The sequence below is a fragment of the Lissotriton helveticus genome, chromosome 10 (genome assembly GCF_964261635.1).
Source record: "Lissotriton helveticus chromosome 10, aLisHel1.1, whole genome shotgun sequence".
NCBI lineage: Eukaryota > Metazoa > Chordata > Amphibia > Caudata > Salamandridae > Lissotriton > Lissotriton helveticus.
In genome coordinates this window covers 94,144,807-94,169,487 of record NC_136071.1, presented here as the reverse complement: position 1 = coordinate 94,169,487, position 24,681 = coordinate 94,144,807, and the positions used below count along the sequence as shown (strand labels likewise).

At 43.7% G+C, this 24,681-nt stretch overlaps 1 protein-coding gene across 1 annotated transcript in view; it reads left to right on the top strand.

The window, feature by feature from the left end:
* Positions 1-24,681, top strand: part of RAB26 (RAB26, member RAS oncogene family) — a 904,454-nt gene that overhangs the window by 819,461 nt on the left and 60,312 nt on the right. Inside the window, exon 6 of the mRNA XM_078664850.1 lies at positions 1,734-1,799. Coding sequence (XP_078520976.1) covers positions 1,734-1,799 — 66 coding nt within the window. The remainder of the gene's footprint in view (positions 1-1,733; positions 1,800-24,681) is intronic.

Below are 24,681 nucleotides of genomic sequence, written 5' to 3'. Positions count from 1 at the left end.
GGGTGGCCCACGCCCACCTCACCCACCCTTCCTACGCCACTGAGCTGTTCTGCAGGCATTACTACTAGAAGGGGTTGGCCTAACGGCTAAGGCGCTCGACCTCGGACCTGGGGAACTTGGTTCGAGTCTCGGTAACGACGCCAAAAAACCCCTGTGATTCTGGGCAAATCACTTAATCTCCCCGTGCCTAAAAAAAAAATGAAAGTGTGTCCTCATGTAACGTAACTGGTGCTATGTAAAGCGCTCTGATAACTGATTCGGTTCGGTTCAAGTTCGCGCTATATAAAACTCTAAAAAAAAAAAAAAATTCTAGAAGAGGATCTCTTCGGGGTTCAGCTGGCCTGGAAATCCACAACCCCCTTCCATTCTGGAACCTACTCTGCCCTCCATTCAATTAACCCCTACCATAAAAACACACCACTACAATATTCTTCACCTGCATGACACAGAGGCAGCAGACGCATGTTGGCCGCAAAGCCATTAGGAGACAACAGATAGGAGTAACCTTGTGGGAACATCGTAAGGTGAAGTTTGACATACTACTTCACCATCGCTCAGAGCGAGTAGTCTTTGAAGGAGCAGTTAATCCAGTCTAGGTCAAGTCTACCTTGTGGTAGTTAAAAAGGCTGCACTGGTACAGGATCTCGCCTCCTGACAGAGGCTGTTCAGTGCAGCAAATGTAGAAACTTTATTTTGTAGGATGTGAAAACATGGCATAAAACTGTTGTGGTTAAATTATGATTGAATTGTCCATGTGGGCGGTTTTGGTAGCAAATGTATTGATTATGTGCTTCTGTTTATGTTTAAAATTTCAATAACATTTTTTTTTTTAAATATACCATACAACAGATGCTTTTCCATCACATGCACATACAACATTGGGAAGTTAATGTGAAGAAGGACGCCCTTGGGATGCCACAGATGGAAACACTTTATAAAGCTAAGGAGTTAGGTCCATACAGGGTATGGGGTAGGCTGGACCCTATTATATTAGAAAACACAAAAATATGCCTATCCCCAACCAATTTTCAAACACTTATTTTTGACCAATAGGGTAAACACGAAATTCTTGAGTTTGGCCCGGTATTTTTATTTATACCTGTCTATTTTAGAATTTTTGAACTGTTTTTTTTTTTTCGCAAAGAAGGAAAAGCTGTACATTCAATACATTTCAATTACAAAACACAACTATTTACAAAAAATATTTAGTTTTCATGTAAACAATTATCATACATTCTACAATTAATACAATATACAAGCAAAAATAATAATTGATTTTTTTTCAATAGAAAGGACAAAGTCAAAAGAAGGAGCACGTCCTCAAATAAGGATAACTTTCCAACCAGCCGAGGCCAGTTCAAACGTTTAGTGGTATTAATTGCTCCCTCGGATGTGGAAACACATCATGCATGGTTGTGGCTCCCTTGGGGACACACATAAGATGCGCTTCGACACAGGTTCTTATGTGAAGTCTGCAAAATAAATGCACCCTTTGAGGCTCATGAAAGCGGCATCACACCGCATTGTTGCTTATAAAACAACATGGCTCTCACGCAGGACACCACCTAATACCACTCGGGTGAAAACTGACACTCAATGTAGATTGCATAGAGTATAGTTGATGAGCCATAGTTTGCCACACAACATTGAACATGAGTAAAGCAGGGAACTCGTGTGAAACTTGCCACCCACTCCTACCTCCCTCCTGATTCAGTCTCTCTTTTTTCCTGCAGGCCTGGCTGACAGAGATCCACGAGTACGCGCAGCAAGATGTCGTCATCATGTTGCTGGGGAATAAGGTAAGTCACTTCCGGGGCACAGAGGGGTTCGGAGGGAATCAGGATGTGTCTGTGTTTGCACGCGCACACCGACTAAACGCAGCCGTGCTTGACCTCATCATGTGCAGAATACGTACTCATAGTCTAGTCTTTCTTTGCTGTTTTCCATTAACAGCAAGTAGTGGTTTACGTCAAGTGTCCACCACATGATTTTAATGCCTATCGCACTACATTGTTAATGTTAATGTTAATGTTAAGCTAAACTTATAAAGCGCACTGACACCATAAGTTTCCTGGCGCTAAATGATGATTGTAAGGAGGCGACAGAAAGACTAATTGGGCTTAGAGAAGAGCCAGGTTTTCAGACTCTTTCTGAAACTCATCAGGGTGTCAGAGGTCTTAATTGCCAAGGGGAGGGAATTCCGCAGCTTGGGTACATTATTATGTTAATAGACTTCAGTGTCCAAGAACTTGGATTGACTATTGATTGATGTTTTAAACCGACATATATTCTTGCCCAAAATCAATATGTCAACAAATTGTATATTGATGTAATGACAACGTGTTGTGTATGTATAGTTTATATATGTAGGTAACGTATAGATCAAAAGTTAGGGCCTACTGAGCCCAGTCATGACAGAAGGTAAATATTGCACACATGGCCGGCTTTAGTGCTGGTGGCGCCCGGTGCAACAATCATTTTTGGCGTCTCCCCCACATCTCATCACCGCCTCATTCGATTCTCTCATTACCACTGGGCAAAAGTGCCCCTCGTCTCTCCAATCATTAGTTATTGCAAAACACAGCACCCACCCTCTAGGTTAGCGCCCCCTCCACAGGTCAGCACCCAGTGAGGCCGCAAAGGTCACACTGCCCTAAAGCCAGCCCTGATTGCACACTTGGAATATGGTCGGATTGGAGAACTAATGGCCCTGAATACTGTGCTATGGGTCCTGTCAATAGGCTTCAACAACAACACGCATTTTGTCTCATAAGCAGAGTACTGACCCTTCTCTGCGGGACATGACCGCTTATATTAAGGAAGAACTTCTTCACTTCTCCGAAGGGCTAGGTGGATATTGTCAGCCCCAGCACTAATTGCATTAATTTCCACGTGATAACATTATGAATAGTGTGGAGATGCCCTGTAATGTGACAATGATGTGGCAATAACTGTGCTGTGAAAGTAATGACCCTAAAATGCTGTGTAAGAAAACCAATCTACTTAGAACATGCCAAACGCTGCCTAACAAACATTGCCCTCTTAATATAGCATGAAAATAATATTGCCCTAACGAAGGTATCAAAAGAAAACCGGGAAACAAATATAGTATTCTCCTGATATTGTTCCAAGAAGATAGTGCTATAGAAAAAGTGTTCCAAGAATATAGTGCCAGAAGAAAAGTGCCCCTAGAGTGAGTATAGTACCAGAAGAGAATTGTCTCAAGAATATAGTGCCAGAGTAACATTGTCTTAGGAATACCGTATTCTCTTGATATTGTTCCAAGAAGATAGTGCTATAGAAAAAGTGTTCCAGGAATATAGTGCCAGAAGAAAAGTGCCCCTAGAGTGAGTATAGTACCAGAAGAGAATTGTCTCAATATAGTGCCAGAGTAACATTGACTTAGGAATACAGTATTCTCTTGATATTGTTCCAAGAAGATAGTGCTATAGAAAAAGTGTTCCAGGAATATAGTGCCAGAAGAAAAGTGCCCCTAGAGTGAGTATAGTACCAGAAGAGAATTGTCTCAAGAATATAGTGCCAGAGTAACATTGTTTTAGGAATACAGTATTCTTCTGATATTGTTCCAAGAATATAGTGCAGTAGAAAAAGTTTTCAAAGAATATAGTGCCGGGAGAAAAGTGTCCCTAGAGTATAGTGCCACTGCCAGAAGAATATTGTCTCAAGAATACAGTATCAGAATGATATAACTCCAAGAAAAGACCGCCCGAAGAAAACTGTTAGAAATGATATATTACCAGAGTAATATTGTCTGGTATATAGTATTCTTCTGATATTGCTCCAAGTGCCTGAAGAAAAGTGTTCCAAGAATATGCCAGAAAAAAGTGTCCATAGAGGGAAGTGCCAGAAGAATATTGTCTCAAAAATACAGTGTCAGAGGACTATTGTCTCAAGAATACAATACCAGAAGAATATAGCCCCAAGAACTGAGTGCCAGGAAAAAATTGTGCCAAGGATATAGCGCCAGAAGAAACTATTTCCGACAATATAGTACTAGATGAAATTTGTCTTAACCAAGTATGGTAATAGAAAAAGTGGAAGTGCTTGTTTAAAATTGGTTTGCGCACTACGCACCAACAGAAAATGTCCCTTTTAATGTACTTAAATAGCAAAAGGAGATTAATGGACATTCTTGAATTATTTTTAATTACTGGGAATGGGGCTGGACAGTATTCCAATGTCTTTAACTTGTCTCCCCCATTACAAAAGAGGACCAACGATAAGCAAATCCTCTCAAAATTATGGATAACCAACCCAAGACATGCCTTGGCCCAGTGTGTGCTCTGTGAATGAGGTGCGATTTGAATCTGTAAGCACGGCTAGCTACTTGGCACACGTCTGGTCATACCCGCACCACTTAGACAAGCAGGGCCGGACTGGGAACCAAAACCGGCCCTGGCAAAGTGCTCGCCCCCCCAAAGAACCGGCCCGAGCTCTTTGCCGGGGCCGGTTATGCTGCAAAAACGGCCCTGTAACAAAAACGGTCCCCAGGGGCCCCAAATCGGCACCCCACCTGTGCGGCGCACCAGGGGATTGCCTGGTGCCCGCTACGGCCAGTCCGGCCCTGCAGACAAGACCACTTACACAGTACAAACATCAATGGCTGGATACTACTGAATTAATCCGAGCCAATGGGAGTGACAATTCTCCTGGGTAACATTCCATTAAATTGCTTATTAGCTTGCGCTTTCCTTTTCAAAGGAGGGCCAGCCATATGCAGATTAGTTTTGGCAAAGCCCCAGAAGGGAAAGGACCTATGAGTTCTGGCTGAGCTGCTCATTTGGAGGCTCCGCCCAGACTGGTTTGCATGTTGGTGGCTCCATTCTGTATGGGTAAAGAAGAGCTTAAAAACTACGACTTTTGATCCTAGCCAGAGATAATCTCAGTGAATATGATTAATTAAAGCATTTCCGTAAGTCAACTTCTTCGCAGCCTTAAAATAGACCTCCAGGGTTGCTTTTTGAGTGATTCTAAATACTGTCTGCCTTGCCTGCCTGGTCAATAGCCGTGTGGATTGATAGGTACAGGGGCTAAAAAAGAAAGGAATTTTAGTAAAGAGGTTTAAACAGCAGTAGATATGTACAAGTCTGATACTGAAATTTGCATATTTTCTTTATAAGTGCACTGATTTATCTTCTGCAGGTGTTTACAACATTGAAACCTGGTAGGCATTCAAGCATGAGTGCATATTCACTGGTTAAATAAATGTGGAAATATACTAATTTCACCTTCATTTTTCCACAAAACCAAAAATAAATATGGATAAATATAGATAAAATGAGCAAAAAATAAATATGGATAAATACAGTGAAAAAATAAATTCCATAAAACCGGGAGCCTTACTTAAAATTAGGGCTCCTGCTGTAATTGGATTTTTTTTTTAACACTTCCGCCTGTATTTATCTATGTTTATGTTTTGGTAATTTTATCAGTATTTATCCATATTTATTTTGTATTTTGCGTATAAATGAAGTTGTAAAACTGTACATTTCCATATTTATTTAACTGATAGATGGCACTCATACTTTGATGTCTGTCATGTTTTAGCTAGTTAAGCTTCTAACTATTACATAACAATAGATCCACTGGTAAATGCTAGCATTGTACCACAAATGTATATTGACACATGTCGTTATGTAAAGAAATTTGATCCTGTTTTTTAATTTCTGATGCTGTCCATCCACTCAGCTGTTGGGCTATAATTCATGAAAGACAGCACGGAGAGTCACTTAAAAGCAGCACAATTTTCTGTATTTATCCACTTTTAAAAATAAATGCAGACAGAAAACACATTGTTTTCTGTCTGTATTTATCTGTAAAAATCCGTAAAAACGGTAAACAGGATCCTTACTTATTATGTAGTGTGACCTAAACAAATGTAATTCACCCATTCTGTGAGGTGGCGCAGAGGTAGGAGCGTGTAGAAGGCGGGGAACGAGAGAGTCAAGGTTTAGGTGTTGCACAGAGAGTTAGCACTGCAAGAGTGAACCTGAAGCTAACCCCTAGATTCATCATTGTCCCGTTTTGTGAGTCCTTAATAGTGATTATTAAGGAATCGCTATTAAGGACTTGCAAAACGGGATTCATGTAGAAATCGCAATTTTGATTGCGATTTCTACAGCTTCGGCAATTTGCTAATCGCAAATAAGGATGCGATTTCAAGGGTGCCAGGGGTGTCCAAAGGACACCCTGTAGCACCCCTGAAATGTAAATGTAGCCTGATGTTGCGCACACACATGTCCAAAGGACATGTGTGTGTGTGTAACATACCACTTAGAAAAATGCACTAAAGTGCATTTTTCTAAGTTTTCGCTATTTACCACGAAGTCAGACTTCGCGGTAAATAGCGGCCAGAAATAGCGAATTCGCAAATAAAAAATGGTTAATGAATTGCATTTAAGGAATCTCAAATAGAGATTCCTTAAATGCAATTCCTCACAAATATGCGATTTCGCAATTAGCGATTTTTGCATTTGGGATGATGAATCCCAAATGCAAATATTGCGCTCGCAAAGGGCCAGATTATCAGAATCTGGCCCTTTGCGAGCCGGATTTCCTTTCATGAATCTGGCTGTAAGTGGGCCTCTAGGAGCTACAATAAATGTGAAATTGCAGTTTCTAGGACCAGTGACAGTGCTGCGTGTATTTCATAGCCGGGATAAGGAGCGCCACTGAGGAGCATGCAGTGTTTATCACAGCTGATACAAGTCAACACCCGTGGGCTTGGAATTTATATTGAGTAATAAATCCTGCTTATTACCAGTTTTGACATAAAACAGAGGCTGGACGTGAGAATGTGTGTAATTTCTGAACCGAAATCTGCAAATGCAAGCATTTTACAGGCGTTTTCCCCTGAAGACAATTGCAGTGTGTGGAAAACTCTGCATTACTTATAATTCAGATCCCAGTGTAAGGGATCAGTAAACAAGCACTGGCAAAGCCAATAGGTCGCACCTTTGGGACCTATTGTCTTTGCCAATGGTTCTACCCATGCTGTACAGCATGCACAATTCTGTGCAACATGGCTTTGAAAAAACGAAATGAAAAGTATATGTTGAGACATACTGCGTAATTTTGTAGGCACACACACGAACCATGGGCACGGCTTCAAAATGGCGCGTGCATTTTTTTCCTGTTTTATGTGCTGATGCGAATTAGATTGGTAAACAAAGAAGGAAAAAGCGCGGGTGGGGAAGTAACATGGAGGGAGCGGAACCAGGCAGGGCTGGGGAAGTAACAAGAGGACAGGGGCAAAGCCACATGGGGGCGATGGTAGCGGGAAAGAACATGGAGGTCTAGGTGGGGGCAAGGAGCACAGAGTGCACAGATTGGAGGAAGGAGCCTGGATGGCGCGGGCAGGGGAAGCAAACGGAGTGAACGGATCTTGTCGGAGCAAATGGGTGAGAGCGAGCCAGTGGCGTAGCGAAAGTTCAGGGGGCCCCCTGCAAAGTACACTGAGGGGAACCTCCCTCCGTGGCCCACCAACTAGCCCTTTTGCATAAGGGGCCCCCTGGAGTTCGGGGCCCTCCCGCATGGCAGGGCCTGCAGGAGCTTATGTTATACCACTGGAGAGAGCACAACGTGGAGCTGGGGGGGGGGGGGGGGGGAGTACATTGGTGAAAAAGCAAATCAAGGGTATGATGCACACAAGGGCATAATGGTGGAGGGCGGTGGACAGGCAACAGGCAGCAAAACATCAATACAAACAAGCCCAGTCAAGTGGGAGAAGAGCCAGAGAGAGGCTGCTGGAAAACACATACACTCTCATAAAGTGCCTAAACAAAATGAAAAAAAGGAGCACCTGAAAAAGGAGCATTGGAACAAGTAATGCGCCCCTGCTCCAGGGGAGGGACAAACCCAAGACTAGGAAGGAAAGTCAACACATGCGAATGAAGAAGAAGCAAACAAATGAGTTACAATGAATCCAACCAATGGTAAAAAGTGGGCTGGCTCTATGCCCACTGTAAGCTAACAATAGTCTTGCAAGAGACAGCGTGCGTGCTGTGTAGTATGCAAGACCTAAAAACTTCAATTAACTCATTTGATTCAAGATGGCTTGCACTTCTGCTGCCCTGCACAGTATCATTTCTTTATGTGAGCCAAGTAAAGCTTGCATTACTATTACTACGCGTGTTTAACTTCTTAAGGACACTTGCACGGTTTAGTGATACCACAATGTAAACTTATTTCTCTACCCAGTGGAAGTGGGATATTATATTTGAAGTACCCATCTTGCTTCCAAAGCAATGTTAACAGGGCATGAACCCACCACGTGACTCATTCAATGATGTTCCAGGGGTAAATGTACTATGAACAACCATTGGTGCTGCCAACGGTTTTGCATCTTGTAAAGTGATACAATTTATTAGGATTTTGCAAAGCACAGAAAACCAAAGTAAGGGTAATATGCAAACAAGGGAATCATGTAAACTAGTATTCAATGAGTAGTTGTTTGTCCCAGGAAGGTGACAGCCAGAATTCATCTTGAGGCATACGTCTGAGAAATCATATGACCATATGAATTAATCACAAAGAGAACAGGTGAATATCACAACAAGGTTTATGAAGACATTGTTGTATTGTAGGTGATATAAAAGTTAAAACATAGGGTACATCAACATACGAATCCTACATACATCAATCATGTGGATATTGAAAATAAAGTAAATCAGGATTTTTTAGTAGCCTCAGATCAATGTTTGCAAAGTACACTCTTTATCACCATGTAATCAGTCCCTTATATATGTCAAATGATTCAAATATGAAGATCCAATGGTGTATATGAAAGAAGTGGATATGACGTTGACGTTTCAGTCCCCGGTGTCAGCAGTAGGTGAGACCATCCTCAGGGCCATAATAGTTACTGGAAATTCAAGATGACCCCAAAAGACAAATAACTATTGACATTTTTTTAAAAGAATAAACAATAATTTGCAATGGCCCGCCTGTCTATTATAGCAGTGCCCGTGACAAACCTGATGTGATGCTCTCACGTGCAATGCTGCAAACAAAGTTTAAAGTACGAAAATCGTGCTTTGCGGTGATGACTTTTAACACTTTTCTATTAAAAAGATCCCAACTTGAATCTTTAAGTTGGATCATGAAGTGCAAGCCTACTAATACTACTTGTAACTGAGTAGTGCTGGAAATTACAGGAATCCAGGGTAAGGATGAATATCAACACTTACATATAGATGTAGGTGAGTCTAACTTTAGATAATAGGTGTGAAGGATAAATTAGCTAGAAAATAATTGAAAATAGAATATAAATTAATTAGAGATGCATATTGGACGTATGTTATACCTAGAGTTAAGTCAGTACTAGAGCTGATACACTCACCTCCAATCATTTAATTGGAAAACACTGGTCACAAGGACAAGCCAGTAGCAGTTAAGCCGCTGAGCACATTACGACATTGTTGTCATATTGGAACCCAACATATGTGGAAAAGGTTCTGATATTTCTGGAGCCAGGGAGTAGCTCCAGCTGGTGGTACCTGCTACCTCTAGTTGATGTCCAGTTTTGAGAACCATGAGACTCTCTTTTGCGCTGCTTGGCTCTCATCTATAATGCATGTAATATCTCTCTCTCTCCTGTGATAGCCTGGTCAGAGAATCTGATGTTGACACACATTGTTAGCCGGCTAGGTGACGTGGCATTACAGGTGAGCATTATGGTTGAGATCCTCAGAGTATGACCTTGGAGTGTCTCAATTATGGCCTCTTAAAGGTCAAGCTGGGAGGCAGCTTTAAGTGTCTCAATAGTCTCATGTTTGCTAAATAGTTATAAAAATATATACATATTGGGGCTTGTTTTCAGCCCCCTTAATCCATTAGTCTAAGTGAAATTTCAGTTCTCTTCTGCCCTACACAGCATGTGGCAATCGGTTTACTCTTTTCTGCCGTTGGCTGTCATCGCCGTAAGTGACTGTTTTTTTTTGCAGAGTTTTATATAGGATAAACTTGACCCAAATCGGGTATCGGAGCGCTTTACATAGCACCAGTTGCGTTACATGAGGACACACATTAATTTTTGTTAGGCACGGGGAGATAAAGTGATTTGCCCAGAATCACAGGATGTTTGGTATCGTTACCGAGACTTGAACCCAGAACCCCAGGTCCGAGGTCGAGCGCCCTAGCCGTTAGGCCAACTCCTCCTTTAGCTTCCTAAAATGCAGTCTACTTCAGTGCTAGGGTTGGTAGTTCAGATTCTACTTTTATCTTTGCATTTATTTCATGTGAGTTCAATTAATTTTTTCAACAAATCACACGGAATTTGTTTTTTAAAACACATGCATACCACCCTTAGACAGCATTTCTACTTTTTATTATTTTTCCTTGTAATGCTTATTAGCTCATTTGGTAAAATAAATAAATAAATCATAGCCTTGCCAAGGTCAGATCTATTATACTCTTCAAGTCCCTACCCATTTGTTGCCAGATGTGGAATGATGTTTGCCAGTCTCAGGGGTCTACTGTCTGCTCAGTCAATTGTAGTTTGTTTTGTTTTTGCTTCAGGCATCCCAGTTCCTTGCATAGCTGTTGCCTACTTCATGGTGTCTTCTACCTTCCACTGCCTGATGCAGAGAGTGGATTGGATTAGCCCCGGGTGATCATTAGTGTTGTAGCCCAACAGCGTTTGCGATCCTGCTTCGGTGACGGGTATGTAGGCAGAGACCTCCGTCAGTCCAGCACGGATGACGCTATTGTCTCTGCATGCGAGTGGTAGAGCTTGGATGCCTCCACAGACGTAAATTTTCATGTGCCTCAGGGTGATCAGTTGACGTCATTGCTCTTGTGCCGCTATGCTTACGGCGGTCTCAATAATGATCAGAGAAGTGAGATCCCGCCCTCGGTTTATTTGTTTCTTGGTTATTGAAATGTGAATTGTGAAGGTTTTCTCTTTTCCCTGATCTTCCAAACTTCCTTTTGGTGGGCGCCTATGACGTCAGCTAGTTGGAGTGCGTCTCACAGACCACCTGACCAGGTTGGTTGCACTCAGCAGACTCTGGTGCACTTGTTTTCTTGCCAATCCTCAAGCATATTTTTCTCATCAAACATTTCTGTCTTGTGGGGTGGGGTGCAACTGCAGTAGTTCCTTCCTTTCTGATGCTGGGATGTGTGCTTGGGCCTTGGGAGTATTCTCGCTTTGTGCTTTTTTGTCTGTGCACACAGGTGTTCAGCTTGCATGTGAATGCTGTCTCCACGCGAGGTGCCCTCACCTTAGAGAGTTCAGATGAGGATCCTACTTCCAGCATGACTTGACGTTTTATCTCATGGTCCCTTAAGAGTTGCTGTCAGAGTTTAGAGGTACAAAAGGGGGTGGTGATGGACGGAGCATCTGAACCAATCAAACCTCACACCCAGTCAACAGATCTGGGTTTAATCCATCACCGTTCTTTAGCCCACTCTGCCACCCCAGTTGAGACATGGCCATATGCAAATCAGTCTGACCCTGTGCCTCATGGGAACAGTCCAGCCTGAACTGCCAAGCCATGCCTTCCCTGGAACGGAATCAAGCTTCCTAGGACCGGTTTCTGGCATTTCAGCCGTCTTCAGCCAGGCTTGCTTGAATCCAGTGGCAAAGTGAGCAAGGGACTCACGTCTGAGCATACCCTGCCAACTTATGGCGAACAAAGCGGTACAAAAGGGGGTGGCGATGGACGGAGCATCTGAACCAATCAAACACTCACACCCAGTCAACAGATCTGGGTTTAATCCATCACCGTTCTTTAGCCCACTCTGCCACCCCAGTTCAGACATGGCCATATGCAAATCAGGCACCCTGTGCCTCATGGGAACAGTCCAGCGTTTAGAGGGCCTGCATCCCATTGTTATGGTCCACCTCTGGATCGGTAACTGTACCCCTTTGTATGGCTAGGTGTTGGTGATGGACGCGGCATCAACTATTATTTGGTTATCATCTTATGCTCATGTGGGCCAGAAACAGGAATTACTGGTCACACTGGAGTTACCAGGTCCATTGGAAAATCAAGGACCCGGTCAATTTCACCCTGAAAGCAGCCCAAATCACTGGGTTATATACCAAGAGAAACGCAAGGAATAACCAGAGGAATCGTGGTCGAAACTACCAATTTCTCCCGGTTATCTTTCTTTCCGAAGGCATGCTCAGGGCCCATCTTGTAATACCCTGTAGCTCTGCTCTCACTTATCCTGAAACTTCCCTCACCCACCTAGAATTTTCTGTATCCTCTGTTGAGGTAAGTCAAAAAGAACAGTTACTGGGTAGTACACCAGACCACTTGTAATGAAGCCCCTTGTGTAATAGGTGTCTTTTTACTAGTCTCCCCAATTCTTTTGGGAGCATCCAATAGTATGTCCTACACCTTCCAGCAGGATGCTTTGAAGCAAGGAGGTGCTGACAGCTGGAACACTCACAGTGTCTCTGACAAGACTATACAGTCCTGCAGGAAATATGCACCAGGGAGCAAACCCCTGCCGGCAAAGGCATTGGCACGGTTAATCAACTCTTTAATGAATGAATGAATGAAAATAATTTATATCGCGCAACTAAAACCCTAAAGTGTCAAGGCGCCTAACAAAATAAATCAAAAGATGGCAAAACAGACTACAGATATGCGTGCGCAAAAAGACGGGTCTTCAGGGCCTTTCTGAAAAGCTGCAGAGTAGGGAGGGACCTAAGTTCTATAGGAAGAACATTCCACCACTTAGGTGCCAGATTGGAAAAGGCTTTACCTCCCCAGCTAGCTTTTCGGATACGCGGGACTGATAGAAGAGCCTTGTTAGAGGAACGTTGGTTCCTGCAAGGACTATAACAGGACAGGATAGATCCAATTCCTATAAGCCTGTTTCTTTCCAGAGCCCTGTAGATCAAACACAGGATTTTAAACAGGATACGATCCTCCATAGGGAGCCAATGAAGCCGTTTCCTGGCCAAAGTGGCCGAGGTGCCCCGAGGCAGGTCCAGGGCGAACCTAGCCGCTGCATTCTGGACCACCTGCAAGCGCTGCAGAAGGCTTTTATTCAGTCCCGCATACAGCGCATTGCAGTAATCCAGACGAGAACCCACTAGAGCAACTGCCAGTTGTTTCCTAGCTTGCTGCGAAAGATAGTGCCTAATCCTCCTCAGTATGCGAAGAACGCCCCAGCAGGTGGAGATTGTCCTGTTTACCTGTTGACACATACTGAGGGTAGGATCGATCACTACCCCAAGATTTTTAGCGGATGCCGTAGGGACAGGACATGCTCCAAGTGAGTCCGGCCACCAATCAGCTGACCAAACCTCCTCCTTACCTCCGAACACCATCACCTCGGTCTTCTGCCCATTCAGTTTCAGCGAATTGTGAATCATCCACTTGTCGACAGCCTCCATACAAGATCTAAAGTTGGAGGCAGTCGGAGAAACTGACTGGGACAGAGAGACGAGGATCTGGGTGTCATCCGCATAGGAGACTACCTCCATCCCAAAAGATCTAATTAGTCTGGCAAGGGGGGTCACATAGATGTTAAAAAGTGTCGGACTTAACGCCGACCCCTGAGGGACCCCACATTGCACAGACAGGGATGGAGATAGAAACCTCCCCAGCTTCACTCTTTGCTCTCGCTTGTCGAGGAAAGAGGTAAGTAGAGCTAATGCCTCCCCCTGAACCCCAATCTCCCTCAGGCGAGATGTTAGCACTGAGGGAGAAAGGGTATCAAAGGCGGCTGTAAGGTCTAAGAGGATCAGGAGGGAGGTCTGTCCCCCATCCACACACATACGGATATTATCCAGTACTATGGTGAGGGCAGACTCTGTACTATGTTCCCTCCTGAATCCATGCTGGGAAGGATCCAAACAGCCAGAATTTTCCACGAAGGCAGCAAGATGTTTATTCAGATGGATGTCTAACATCTTTGCGGGGGCTGGGAGCAGTGAGATGGGACGGAAATTCTTTAGTACCCCAGGGTCGAGAGAGGGTTTCTTGAGCAGAGGTCTTACTACTGCATTCTTCCACTGCTGGGGAAAAATGCCCTCGCTCATGGCCCTGTTCATGATGTCTACAAGAGGGGGTAAAAGAGAATTTCTACACTGCTTTAGGATCTTAAGCAGGCAGACATCTAGAGGAGAGCCAGATTTAATTTTACTGAGAAGTATCCCTGCATCCTGTAGGGAGAGAGAAGGAAAAGATTCCAGGCACCATACCTGGGATTTCTTCGAAAGGGCAGGGTCCAGGACAGCCGGGACAGCGGGCTTGGTGGTAACAGGTTTCAGCAACTCTAGAGCGCTATAAATGTCCAGGATCTTAGTCTGGAAGAACGACGCAATATTGTTACAGAGCTCCTGTGACGCAATCACCGGGTCAGGGGTCTGAAGGGTAGTAAGGGAATCCGCTATCCTAAAGAGCTCTTTAGGAGATGAAAGTGAGGAAGTTAGGGCAGTAAAGTAATCTTGTTTTACCCTAATAACTTCCAGTTTATATTTTCAAGATCTTATGGGTTTCCTTATCCCTTAGATCCCAGCTGGTATGCCATAAACGCTCCAGTCTCCTGGCTTCCTGTCGGAGTAGTCTTAAATGCTCCGTAAACCATGGGGCTGAGGGTCTTTTCCTAGCAGAATAGCATGGCCGTATGGGGGCCAAAAATCCAGAGCCTCAGTAATAGTCTTATCATATTGTGAGACAGCCGACTGAACATTGTCCCACCAGGGAAGTAGACAAACTCGTGATCCAGGAATCTTTTACTGTCAACCTCTAATCGTTGGAAAAGATTCCATCGAGCGTATGACCTGCTCGATGGGTGGCCGCTTTCACCAGTTGGAAGAGTCCACAAGCTAGCATAACATCCAACAGGGAGAGAGTGTCATGGGTCTCTGACAAGTCAAGATGGAAATTAAAGTCTCCCAGAACCGTTAGGTTTTCACAGCAAAATAGGGTTCTAGGATGTGAAGCAATTGCTGTCCAAAATCGGCTCTAGGGCCTGGAGGGCGATAGACCAGAAGTCCGTTAAATGTGAAATTATGGGGGCCTATCAAAGAAAAATAGAGAGCCTCAAAGGTATCCCTGGAAACCTTGACCGGTGTAATAAGGCATTGGAAGCACTCTTTATAGAGAATAGCTAACCCCCCTCCCACACGGCCCGCTCTATCATGCCGTACCAGGCAGTACCCCTGCGGGACTGCTTCAACAAGGTCAGGACCAGAAGAGTCCTTTGCCCATGTCTCTGTGACAAAAACCAACGAAGGCTTCCTGTCAAGTACGAGCTCCTTAAACATGATGTTGTTCTTAATAAGAGAGCGAGCATTAACAAGAATGCAGTCTTCTTGCCGCGTTTTAACTCCTGTATCAACCGGGAAGTATGATGGATGAGTGGAGGGAGGTAGACCAGAGCCACTGGGGCATGCCAGAAAGCAGCCACAGTGAGGAGATGAGAGAAGATCCTCAGGGGAGCTTCTATGATAGCACGATAGTCTTAAAGGCTTAAGCCTTAGCATCTCCTGTAACGTGTACCTACCGATCGATAAACCAGCCTCATTTTGGCCAGCCATCCAGCCCGTCCTTAGCGCGGACGGGCGCAGACGGGTTGGACTCTGGCGTGACTCCGGCGTAGCGACGGCTTACACGCTGCGCGCACACGCTGCGCGCCATAGGTCCAGATTATATAGGGCTCTGGCTAGTCTACCTGCCTGCTAGAACGCCCAATAGTGCAGCGCTTTCCCAGACCCACCCAAGATGGCGCCCGTCAATTTTGAACTACGAGGGTCAGAGCCGCCTGAATAGCGGTGGAGGCACAATTTAAAATGCTGCAATGTGAACGGTGAGTTAAACAAAAAATAACTGTCCTAAAAACTAATGCCTAGATAAGAGGGAAAAACAGGGAGTTTTAAAAGCGCTGAGCGCGTCTTAGAGCAAGCGCAATGCAAGTCTTAAGAAACCAACAAGAAAAACGCTCCTACCTCCAACCTACTTTATAGAATATGCCAGGAACTGCCTCTGGCTGGTCTACCTGCCTGCTAGAACGCCCAATAGTGCAGCGCTTCCCCAGACCCACCCAAGATGGCGCCCGTCAATTTTGAACTACGAGGGTCAGAGCCGCCTGAATAGCGGTGGAGGCACAATTTAAAATGCTGCAATGCGAACGGTGAGTTAAACAAAAAATAACTGTCCTAAAAAATAATGCCTAGATAAGAGGGAAAAACGGGGAGTTTTAAAAGCGCTGAGCGCGTCTTAGAGCAAGCGCAATGCAAGTCTTAAGAAACCAAACTCTTGACTCTCGGATGTGCGGTAGAAGGACACATTTTTAAGTCAAAGGTCAAAGGTACGGCTGAGAGTGTGTGTGTGTGTGCATGTGTGTGTTTGCATGTATGTATCTATGTATGTATGTATATAATATAAAAACATGGTGCTCCAAAGTCCTTAAGTTGCAATGGAAGCAATCTTTTTAGGTCTGGCTTGACAGCACAGCTATCTCTTGACTGTGCATGATCAATAGAAAAAGAGGTTTCCGAAGTTCAACTGAGAGAGAGGCTTAGACTCTGTCCACATGTTGCTTTCCCAGGGGCGTAGCTTTGTTGGGGGAGGGGGGTAGCTTCAAATTTCCCAACAAACTTGCTGGCATATAATATAAAAATACATTATTTGAGATGGAGGTTAAGGGCTGTGGGAAGGCATAGCAGTGTGGATTGTTAGGGTTACTTAAAAGACTTGGGGCCCGATGTAGGTAGGCGAATACCGGTCGGAAACAGCCGAAAATACCGATTTTCGTCCGTTTCCGACCGGTATTTGGATAGTGAGATGTAGGGGCATGTAAAATTACAGAATCGGTAATTTTACCGATTCTGTAATTTTACCGATTCGGTAAAATACCGAATTGGTAAAATTACTGATTCTGTAATTTTAGATGTAGGTAGCACTGTTTCAGTGCTACAAGGGTTTAAGAATTTGTTATTTACCACCAACTAGAAGTTGGTGGTAAATAATGAAAACCCTTCAAAAAGCATTTTTTTGCTCTAAAAATGTGCCATGTTGCAGACATACATGCCCTAAGGGCATGTATGTCTGCAACATGTGCACCCATGCACAATTGAGGGGTGCAACAGGGTGTCAAAGTGACACCCTGCCACCCTTCAATGTTTCCCCCAATTACCGAATCAGTATTTAACGATTCGGGCGGTACAGTGTGGCTTCTGATGGGAACTATTTTCTCCATATGCTCTTGAGCCTTGAATTGGCCTGCATTCTTTAACATGCACAATGTCCTCACAGGTGTTATTTGTGTAGTATTGGTGTTGTGATCCATTCTGTTTGACTTATGTTTTTGACCCCCAGGTATTTCTTGTTGTGATAGCAATATGTTTTGGGGCATGTACCTGGTTGGTCGATAAACTTGCCCTTGGACCCTCCTCCAAGTGTTTGTTGTGTATGTGCAACAGGGTGTCAAAGTGACACCCTGCCACCCTTCAATGTTTCCCCCAATTACCGAATCAGTATTTAACGATTCGGTAATTGACATTCATTCCTATGGGCCAACAGGCCCATAGGAATGAATGGCAATTACTGAATCGGTAAATACCGATTCGGTAATTACCGAATCTTACCGATTCTGTAATGAAATCGGTAAAATTACCTAAATCCTGATTGCCAGTTCTTAAATACCGAATCGATATGATTCGGTATTTAAGAATCGGTAATCTGGGATTACCTACATCGGGCCCAATATGTTGTAAAAAAAAAAAAAGCCAACGGTTTTAAGAACTTCAAAACAGAGATGAGAGAGGGTGCATGCGTGTTTTGTCTGTGTGTGCATGTAAACATCCTCGATGAAATCTGACAGGCACCTCACCATACCCTGCTGAAAGCACTGTACCCAACTCCTTACATTTATTAGGGGGGGGGGGGTTAACACCCCAAACACCTCCTCTGAAGGCACACCCCTGTTTTTTCATTGAGCACAGCATTTGATGATGTGGATGTTGTGAGCTGCCACTGATTAAGAGTGACTGTATTCCCTTTTTTTGGGTTGGGGGAAATCTTATGCTTAATAGAGCAGGACTGAGATGTTTATGGTAGCCAGCCATGATCAAAGCTGTACGCCTCACATATTTATTATGAAAATCATATGTTATTGTTGATGGACATTTGAGAATTGTTTGTTATTTATATTAATTTGTAATCGTATAACTCTATTCCTGATAGTTTTTTTTGGAAACGTTTATGCTCAATGCAGTAGACCTGGACTGGTTATTGCGACGAGCCACTGATGGCAGCTATAGGGATGAATGGTTCACTGGTAAAAGTTATGTCTGATGCTGTAGGCCTGGCCTGTTTATTATGAAAAGTTATGACAAAGGCATTAGGCCAGATTTAGTTATTATGAAACACCTATATTAAAGCCAATAGATCTTTATGTGTGATTGTTTTTGCACTGTGTTAAAACCTGCTGACCGGTATTTTGTTACATAAAATCTCACAGATAATCTTTGTAGGAAAGGATTTTGATTACCCTCTTTGACAAACCCTAGGGGTTGAAGATTTGCACTGTAATTATTCTTGCACGAGTCACTTCGGAAAGCCAGATAGGGTTAGCTGTCTGCTAGGATCGTGTAACAAAACTACATTCATTAAAATACATCAAAAATACCTATGAATAAATATATATACATGCATAGAGGGGCTTTGGGCTAGTCCTCTCTTGCAATTGCACTATAAGAGTATCATTTTTACTCTGCCTCAATCCATTGCAACATCCAGCAAGGGACAATGAGAGAGCCCACTGTCGCCATTGCCTTTCTTGCCAAGTGAGCGACGAAATTTGCCTAGTGATTAATTTGTAAAAAAAATAAGAGCCAGGGCTCTCGTCAGGAGGCAGTTTGCACCAGTCAATTTCTCGTGTTAGGACCGCCTAAAACAGTACCAGCTACTAACCATGAAAGTGCGGAGAGGATGTGGCATATCAGCCCGAGCTGCCGACTTCAGATCTGGGGGACCAGGTTCAAGTCTCGGCGTCGGCTCAACATCCTGTGATTCTGGGCAAACACTTAATCTCCCCATGCCTGAATTAATTTGTCCTTAACTGGTGCTTATGAAAAGCGCCGGTGTTGATGATTAAGTGCTAGTGCTGAGCACTGGAAACCACCAGCTCAAATTAAGTACCGAATTTGTCTGATTACATGTGCACATTCAACTTGAAAATGACTGCGCATCAACTCCAAGGCTGGTTGTCCATTCCTTTATTTTTCCATTTTCTTTATCTTTACTAGGTTTCTTTTCATGTCCATCCTTCCCATCTGTTTATTTTCATCTTTCAATCAAACCCGAGATGCCTCAGGCAGTACTAATGGGTCATTTGCTTAAGGTCATTTCCTTTGCCGAGTACCGCATCGTGCACACGTGCTGCTTGTAAAACAGACAACTGTCATGGAATGGCTTTATCCATCGTGAATCCAGGTGTCATCACCCCAAGACTGCCAACGCCTTGATTCTAAGCATGGTGGCCATGCAGGAACTTTATAACAATTATCACGCACCATTTTTAACACCATAGCTGCTTCGAACGTTCGAAGAAACGGGCAGGGCTGCGTTGGCCGTTGGCCGTTCGCAGCACCAGCCAGGTAGTGCTTGCGACGACCAACGGCCGACGGGAGCACTTAAAGGGTTAAGTAACAACCGCTGACATGGCCAAGTGGCTTCTTTGAACTGCTCACAGTGGCTGTTGTGATTTTGAAAACATTTTGTTTGTTTTGCGGATAGTGTAAGGTCAGCCAATACATTTGCTACAGTTTATATATAAAGAGAGAGTTCTGCAGTGTCTTAGCGGGTTTACCTCAATTTCCACCTTCACAGATTCCCAGTTGTACTGCCTTTGATGTGTGATCAGTGTTGGGCGTCCGTCAGGGTCGGACTGGCCTGCAGGGCAGGCAGGGGCAAAAGAGAAGGCTTGGGTCCTGTCACTGGCTGGCCTGGACCACTCAAACGTATTAAACAAGAATAAAGGCCAGACAGGTTTTATTTAAATGCGCTGCACCGCTACTAGCCGAATGATCCTAGGCGGGACGACTTTTTTCATTTTGTCATTTGTACTTTATAAATATTTTTCTGGAAATCTTTCAAAATGTCACAGACAGAACAATATTGTCATACAATAACATCATTAATACAAGAAAACATTCAAAAGAATAACGCAAGATACACAAAATCAATGTACTACATTCATATAAACACCATATAAACAAATATACAATGCCTCAAATTAATTCATTCTGGGGCACCAGTCCTTAGATATTACATATATTCAGAAACAAGCGGACATTAAACACATTACAAGGGCCTGCTTGTTTACTGAGCCAGAGACTATTCTTCACATGGGGTCAAATTTCAAGGGGAAGTTTGAATTATGTGCTTAATTCCGTGAAACACCCCTTCTTTCTTGCTCCAGCTCAGAGTCAACACGTTTCGAACCACTGTATTATTTGGGGGTTCTCCTCAGGGCGTGGACTGGAAATGGCCTTCACTCTTGTCTTTTTCTCCAAACACTGTTGTGCATGCTTGCCAGGCATACAAGGAAGTTCTCCAAATGTGGACGCTGTGGAAATGAAGGGAAATGGCCGCACTTCAGCACTTCGTATTTTCGATGGCGATATTTCAACTCTATCGGGTGGTGCTTTTAGTTAGTGCGACTCCGGCGTTAGCGTTGTTTGTTGCCTTGGGCGACACTTTGTTTACTCACATTCGCCTCACGTCGCCTCCATCGCATTTGCAATTGGAAGCAGGGCTCTCCTCTCCCGGTGACAAGCGTTCGTTTCCTCGAAGTACGCATGTAACCATTGGGTGGTCTGGAAGGACTGTGTGGGCCAGTTTTGTGACTGTTTGTGGGCACTGTTTAAGTTGTCAAATTCGCATATGGGGCAACTTTTATTTTGGCATTTGGCCTACAGTCAGTGTTTCTTTTGTTGAAATGATCTTCTTTGAATAGTCAGATACTTCTGACATCACCTTTAATGTGGCAGATAAAACAGAATTGCACCAAATTTGGCAAAACACTAGAACGTTAATCAAAAATAATGCAATTACAGATGTCGTAAATAATCTCATACATGAGGTTACTTATGATATTACGCTTAAAACTATGAAAAAGACATCAGTGAATGAAGTATCCTTTATTGATGTGTGTTTGTATCGTTATATAATTATGCTGTGCTTTAAGTATCCTGGGTGTGTTCCAAGCCCTTGTGATGTCTCCTGGTAATGCAGTCTTGTTAGACCAGGAGAGGTGCAGCAGGGACTACCCTCAAGATTTGCCCTATTGGCATAGATTATGTGAATCCCACAATAAAAAATATTTTTTTATATTTATTTTATTCGCAAGGGCGGTCCCTTGTGGGCCCCCCTATGTCCCACATATGGGGATGGGGGTCAGGGTAGGTCCACCCTACCACATTTCACCCTTTTTCTTTTTCTACCAGCCCGATGCTCGGTACTCCCAGGTGGTGAATTGTGGCTGCAACACAATTTTTGGGATTGCCAGCCAATCAGCGCAAGATATTTGCGAGTGCGCAGTCATATTCACGGATCTGCAATGGGTGACTGGAGAAAAAGCTCTGAAGTTCAAAGGCTTACCTTTATTTTTTTTTAAATTGCATTTGTGAATCCTGTGTGGATTTGCTATTTCAATGAAGATCTGCAAATTAACAGTCCAATTAACTTTATTCATTAAAATACTATTTACATGTTTAGTGCAATTCTGCATGATTTTTTTTCTGTATGAAGGAGCAAAGAATCCTATGGAATTGGAAATATCACTTTTGCACACAGCTTATTTTAGGACTATGCTTGACACTTCCGCACAAAACTGGCCAGGACCTGTTCCCAACCCCGCCACGTGCGGCCAACTACCACACCTTCAGCCAACACAAGGAAAGGCTTGCCACAGGGCAGTGGCGGCTCCTCCTCTAAGGCGTCGCCCCCCCCACCCCCGCCAGCCTCAAAACTCGTAAAATAAAACGATAATAAAACAGGTTAATTATTGTTTTATTTTGCATGTTCTTAGAGCCGGCAGACTTAGGTGCGGGGCAATCGGGAGGGCAGTACAGTGACGAGGGGAGTGGTGGGCACTGCACTCAGTGCGCATGTGGATTTGACCGGCCGTCTCAGGCTGGCCAAACGCACATGCGCACTGAGCGGCCTGCAAAACAGCTGCGTTACTGGGTTAGAGACAGCGAAGTACAGGCTCCCAGTCTCCCTTGGAGCGCAAATTCCCAGCGTTCAGGCCAATCCTGGCGCTGCTTTCAAGCATGAGAGCAGCGTCAGGATTGGCCGTAGGGGACACTAAGAGCCTGTGTGCAGCAGCGAAGACAAGGAGTGGAGGAGTGTTGGACCGCAGGTAAGTTCTTTTTCTCCTATTTTTTTATTTTTTATGTTCTGTCTGTTGTCCATCCCCTCCCCTTCGTCAACTCTTTCCCTAGCCCCTCCACTCCACCCGCAGACCAGACGCTACTGAGTTTAATACAGGTTTTAACGTGGGACATTGTACTTTTGGGATCCCCCTCCCCCATTTTTCTTGACACCTCTTCCTCCCACCCCCCACATGAGTGATCGGCGAGAAGTGTCCCATGAAGGACCTGAGTTGTATGAATCTCTGACCTAACTAACCTAACTGTAACTAACCCCAGTGGAGAAGCGTGGCTCAGTGGTTAGAGGCGGCAGACCCGGAAGCTGGGATCAGCTGGGGACCAGGGTTCGATTCCCCGCCTCGGCGGGTCTCGGGCTCAAAAATTCCACGGACTCGATAATTCTCGCTCCGGTGCCTACTCGACTCACGGGGTCACACTCTGCGACTCTGGGCAATAGCTTGCTTAATCTCCACTACGGCCCCTCGCGGCGGGATGCCTGGCTTTCACCTTGTGAATTCCCTGCCGGGGTATCTCACAGGGGAATACCAGGACAGGTTCCCTAAGCAAGCACCTTGAGACCCCTGGGTGATTCGTGTGCTATATAAATCGAAATACATTTACATTAAGTTGGAGTTGTATATATATATCGTGTAGTAATTATAGTTCACACGCACTTTCCATAGAGAGGGCATTTTTTAATTTGCCTATAACGTTTAATCTGCACCAGATTGGCAATTGCCTGGCAAAGTCAGCAAAACCTGGCATACTAACTTTGGTGACGACCTTTGTAGGGGTAAAGAAAATGTAAGAAGTTAAAAGAGGGTGAAAAAAGTTGTGGTTTCCCTTTGTAGGTACCATATGAAATATTGCTAGCGCCAACAGCAAAAAACGCTAAACAGATTAAAGACAAACTTGGCCAGAAAGTAGAACTTTACACAGAAAGTGTCCTGTCATTCTTTTTGTGAAAATCTGTCCAATAGGTTTGGCGCTGTGTCCCTTTAAAAAAATGTTGTGTGGGTTTCAAAAGGTTAATTCAATGTTCACATCTCACAGCTCAGCTCTGCTATAAATCGTGACTACTGAATATTTTAACACATGTGATAGACTAGAGAAGGGGTGAGAAAACATTTTTGGCCTTTTTGAAACTATTGATTTTTTATTTTAAATGGTGTGTTTTGCACTGTGGAAAAAATGTCCACAGCCTTGGGGGGGACACCATGAGAGGTGCCCGATGCCAGGGGGGTGTTGGGGGCACCCAGAGTGTGAAACAATGTACAAATAAACAGAAGGCAGGCTTTTGGGCACTAAAATCTAAATATTAATAAAAATCACAAGTCAACCGCTGCCAATACATCTAAGTCATGTAAATACAGCACATATTGCATTATAAATGCTATAGGTGTCACATTTGCAAAAGTTATAACTATTGGCATTGTAAATGACAAAGCTAATAATTTCGCTATTTTCAAAAACAAAACATAAGTTAAAAAATTTTCATTTACAATACCAATAGCTCAAACTTTCCTAATGCGAGACCTATTGCATTGCAAATGCTTGTTTTATTTGCCTATAACGTTTAATCTGCACCAGATTGGCAATTGCATGGTTAAGTCAACTAAGTATGGCATACTAATTTTGGTGACGACCTTTGTGGGGGTAAAGAAAATGTAAGAAGTTAAGAGAGGGTGAAAAAAGTTGTGTTTTTCCTTTGTAGGTACCATATGAAATATTGCCAGCGCCAACAGCAAAAAACGCTAAACAGATTAAAGACAAACTTGGCAAGACAGTAGAACTTTACACAGAAAGCGACCTGTCATTGTTTTTGTGTAAATATATTCAATAGTTTTGGCGCTGTATCCCTTTAAAAAATTGCTGTGTGGGTTTCAAAGGTCAATACTTTTTTTCATCTCTGCTGGTCAAAGCCATGAGTCAATAAATCGTGACTACTGAATTTTGTAACAAATGTGATAGGCTAAAGAAGGGCTGAGAAATTTTTTGGGGCCTTTTTGAAACTCATGATTTTTTAAAATAGTGTGTTTTGCACTGTGGAAAAAATGTCCACAGGCATAGGGGGGACACCATGAGAGGTGCCCGATTCCAGGGTATTGCTGAGGGCACCCTGAGGAGTGGAACAGGGTACAAAAAAACAGAAGTCAGGCATTTGGTCAATACAATCAAACTATTAATAAAAATCACCAGTCATTTTTTGAAGAACAATGTACCCTTTTCTGCAACAAAAAATCTAAATTTTTACCAATAATTAAAAAAAAATTGAAAAAAACCCACAGCATTGTGCAACCTGCAAAGTCTACTTG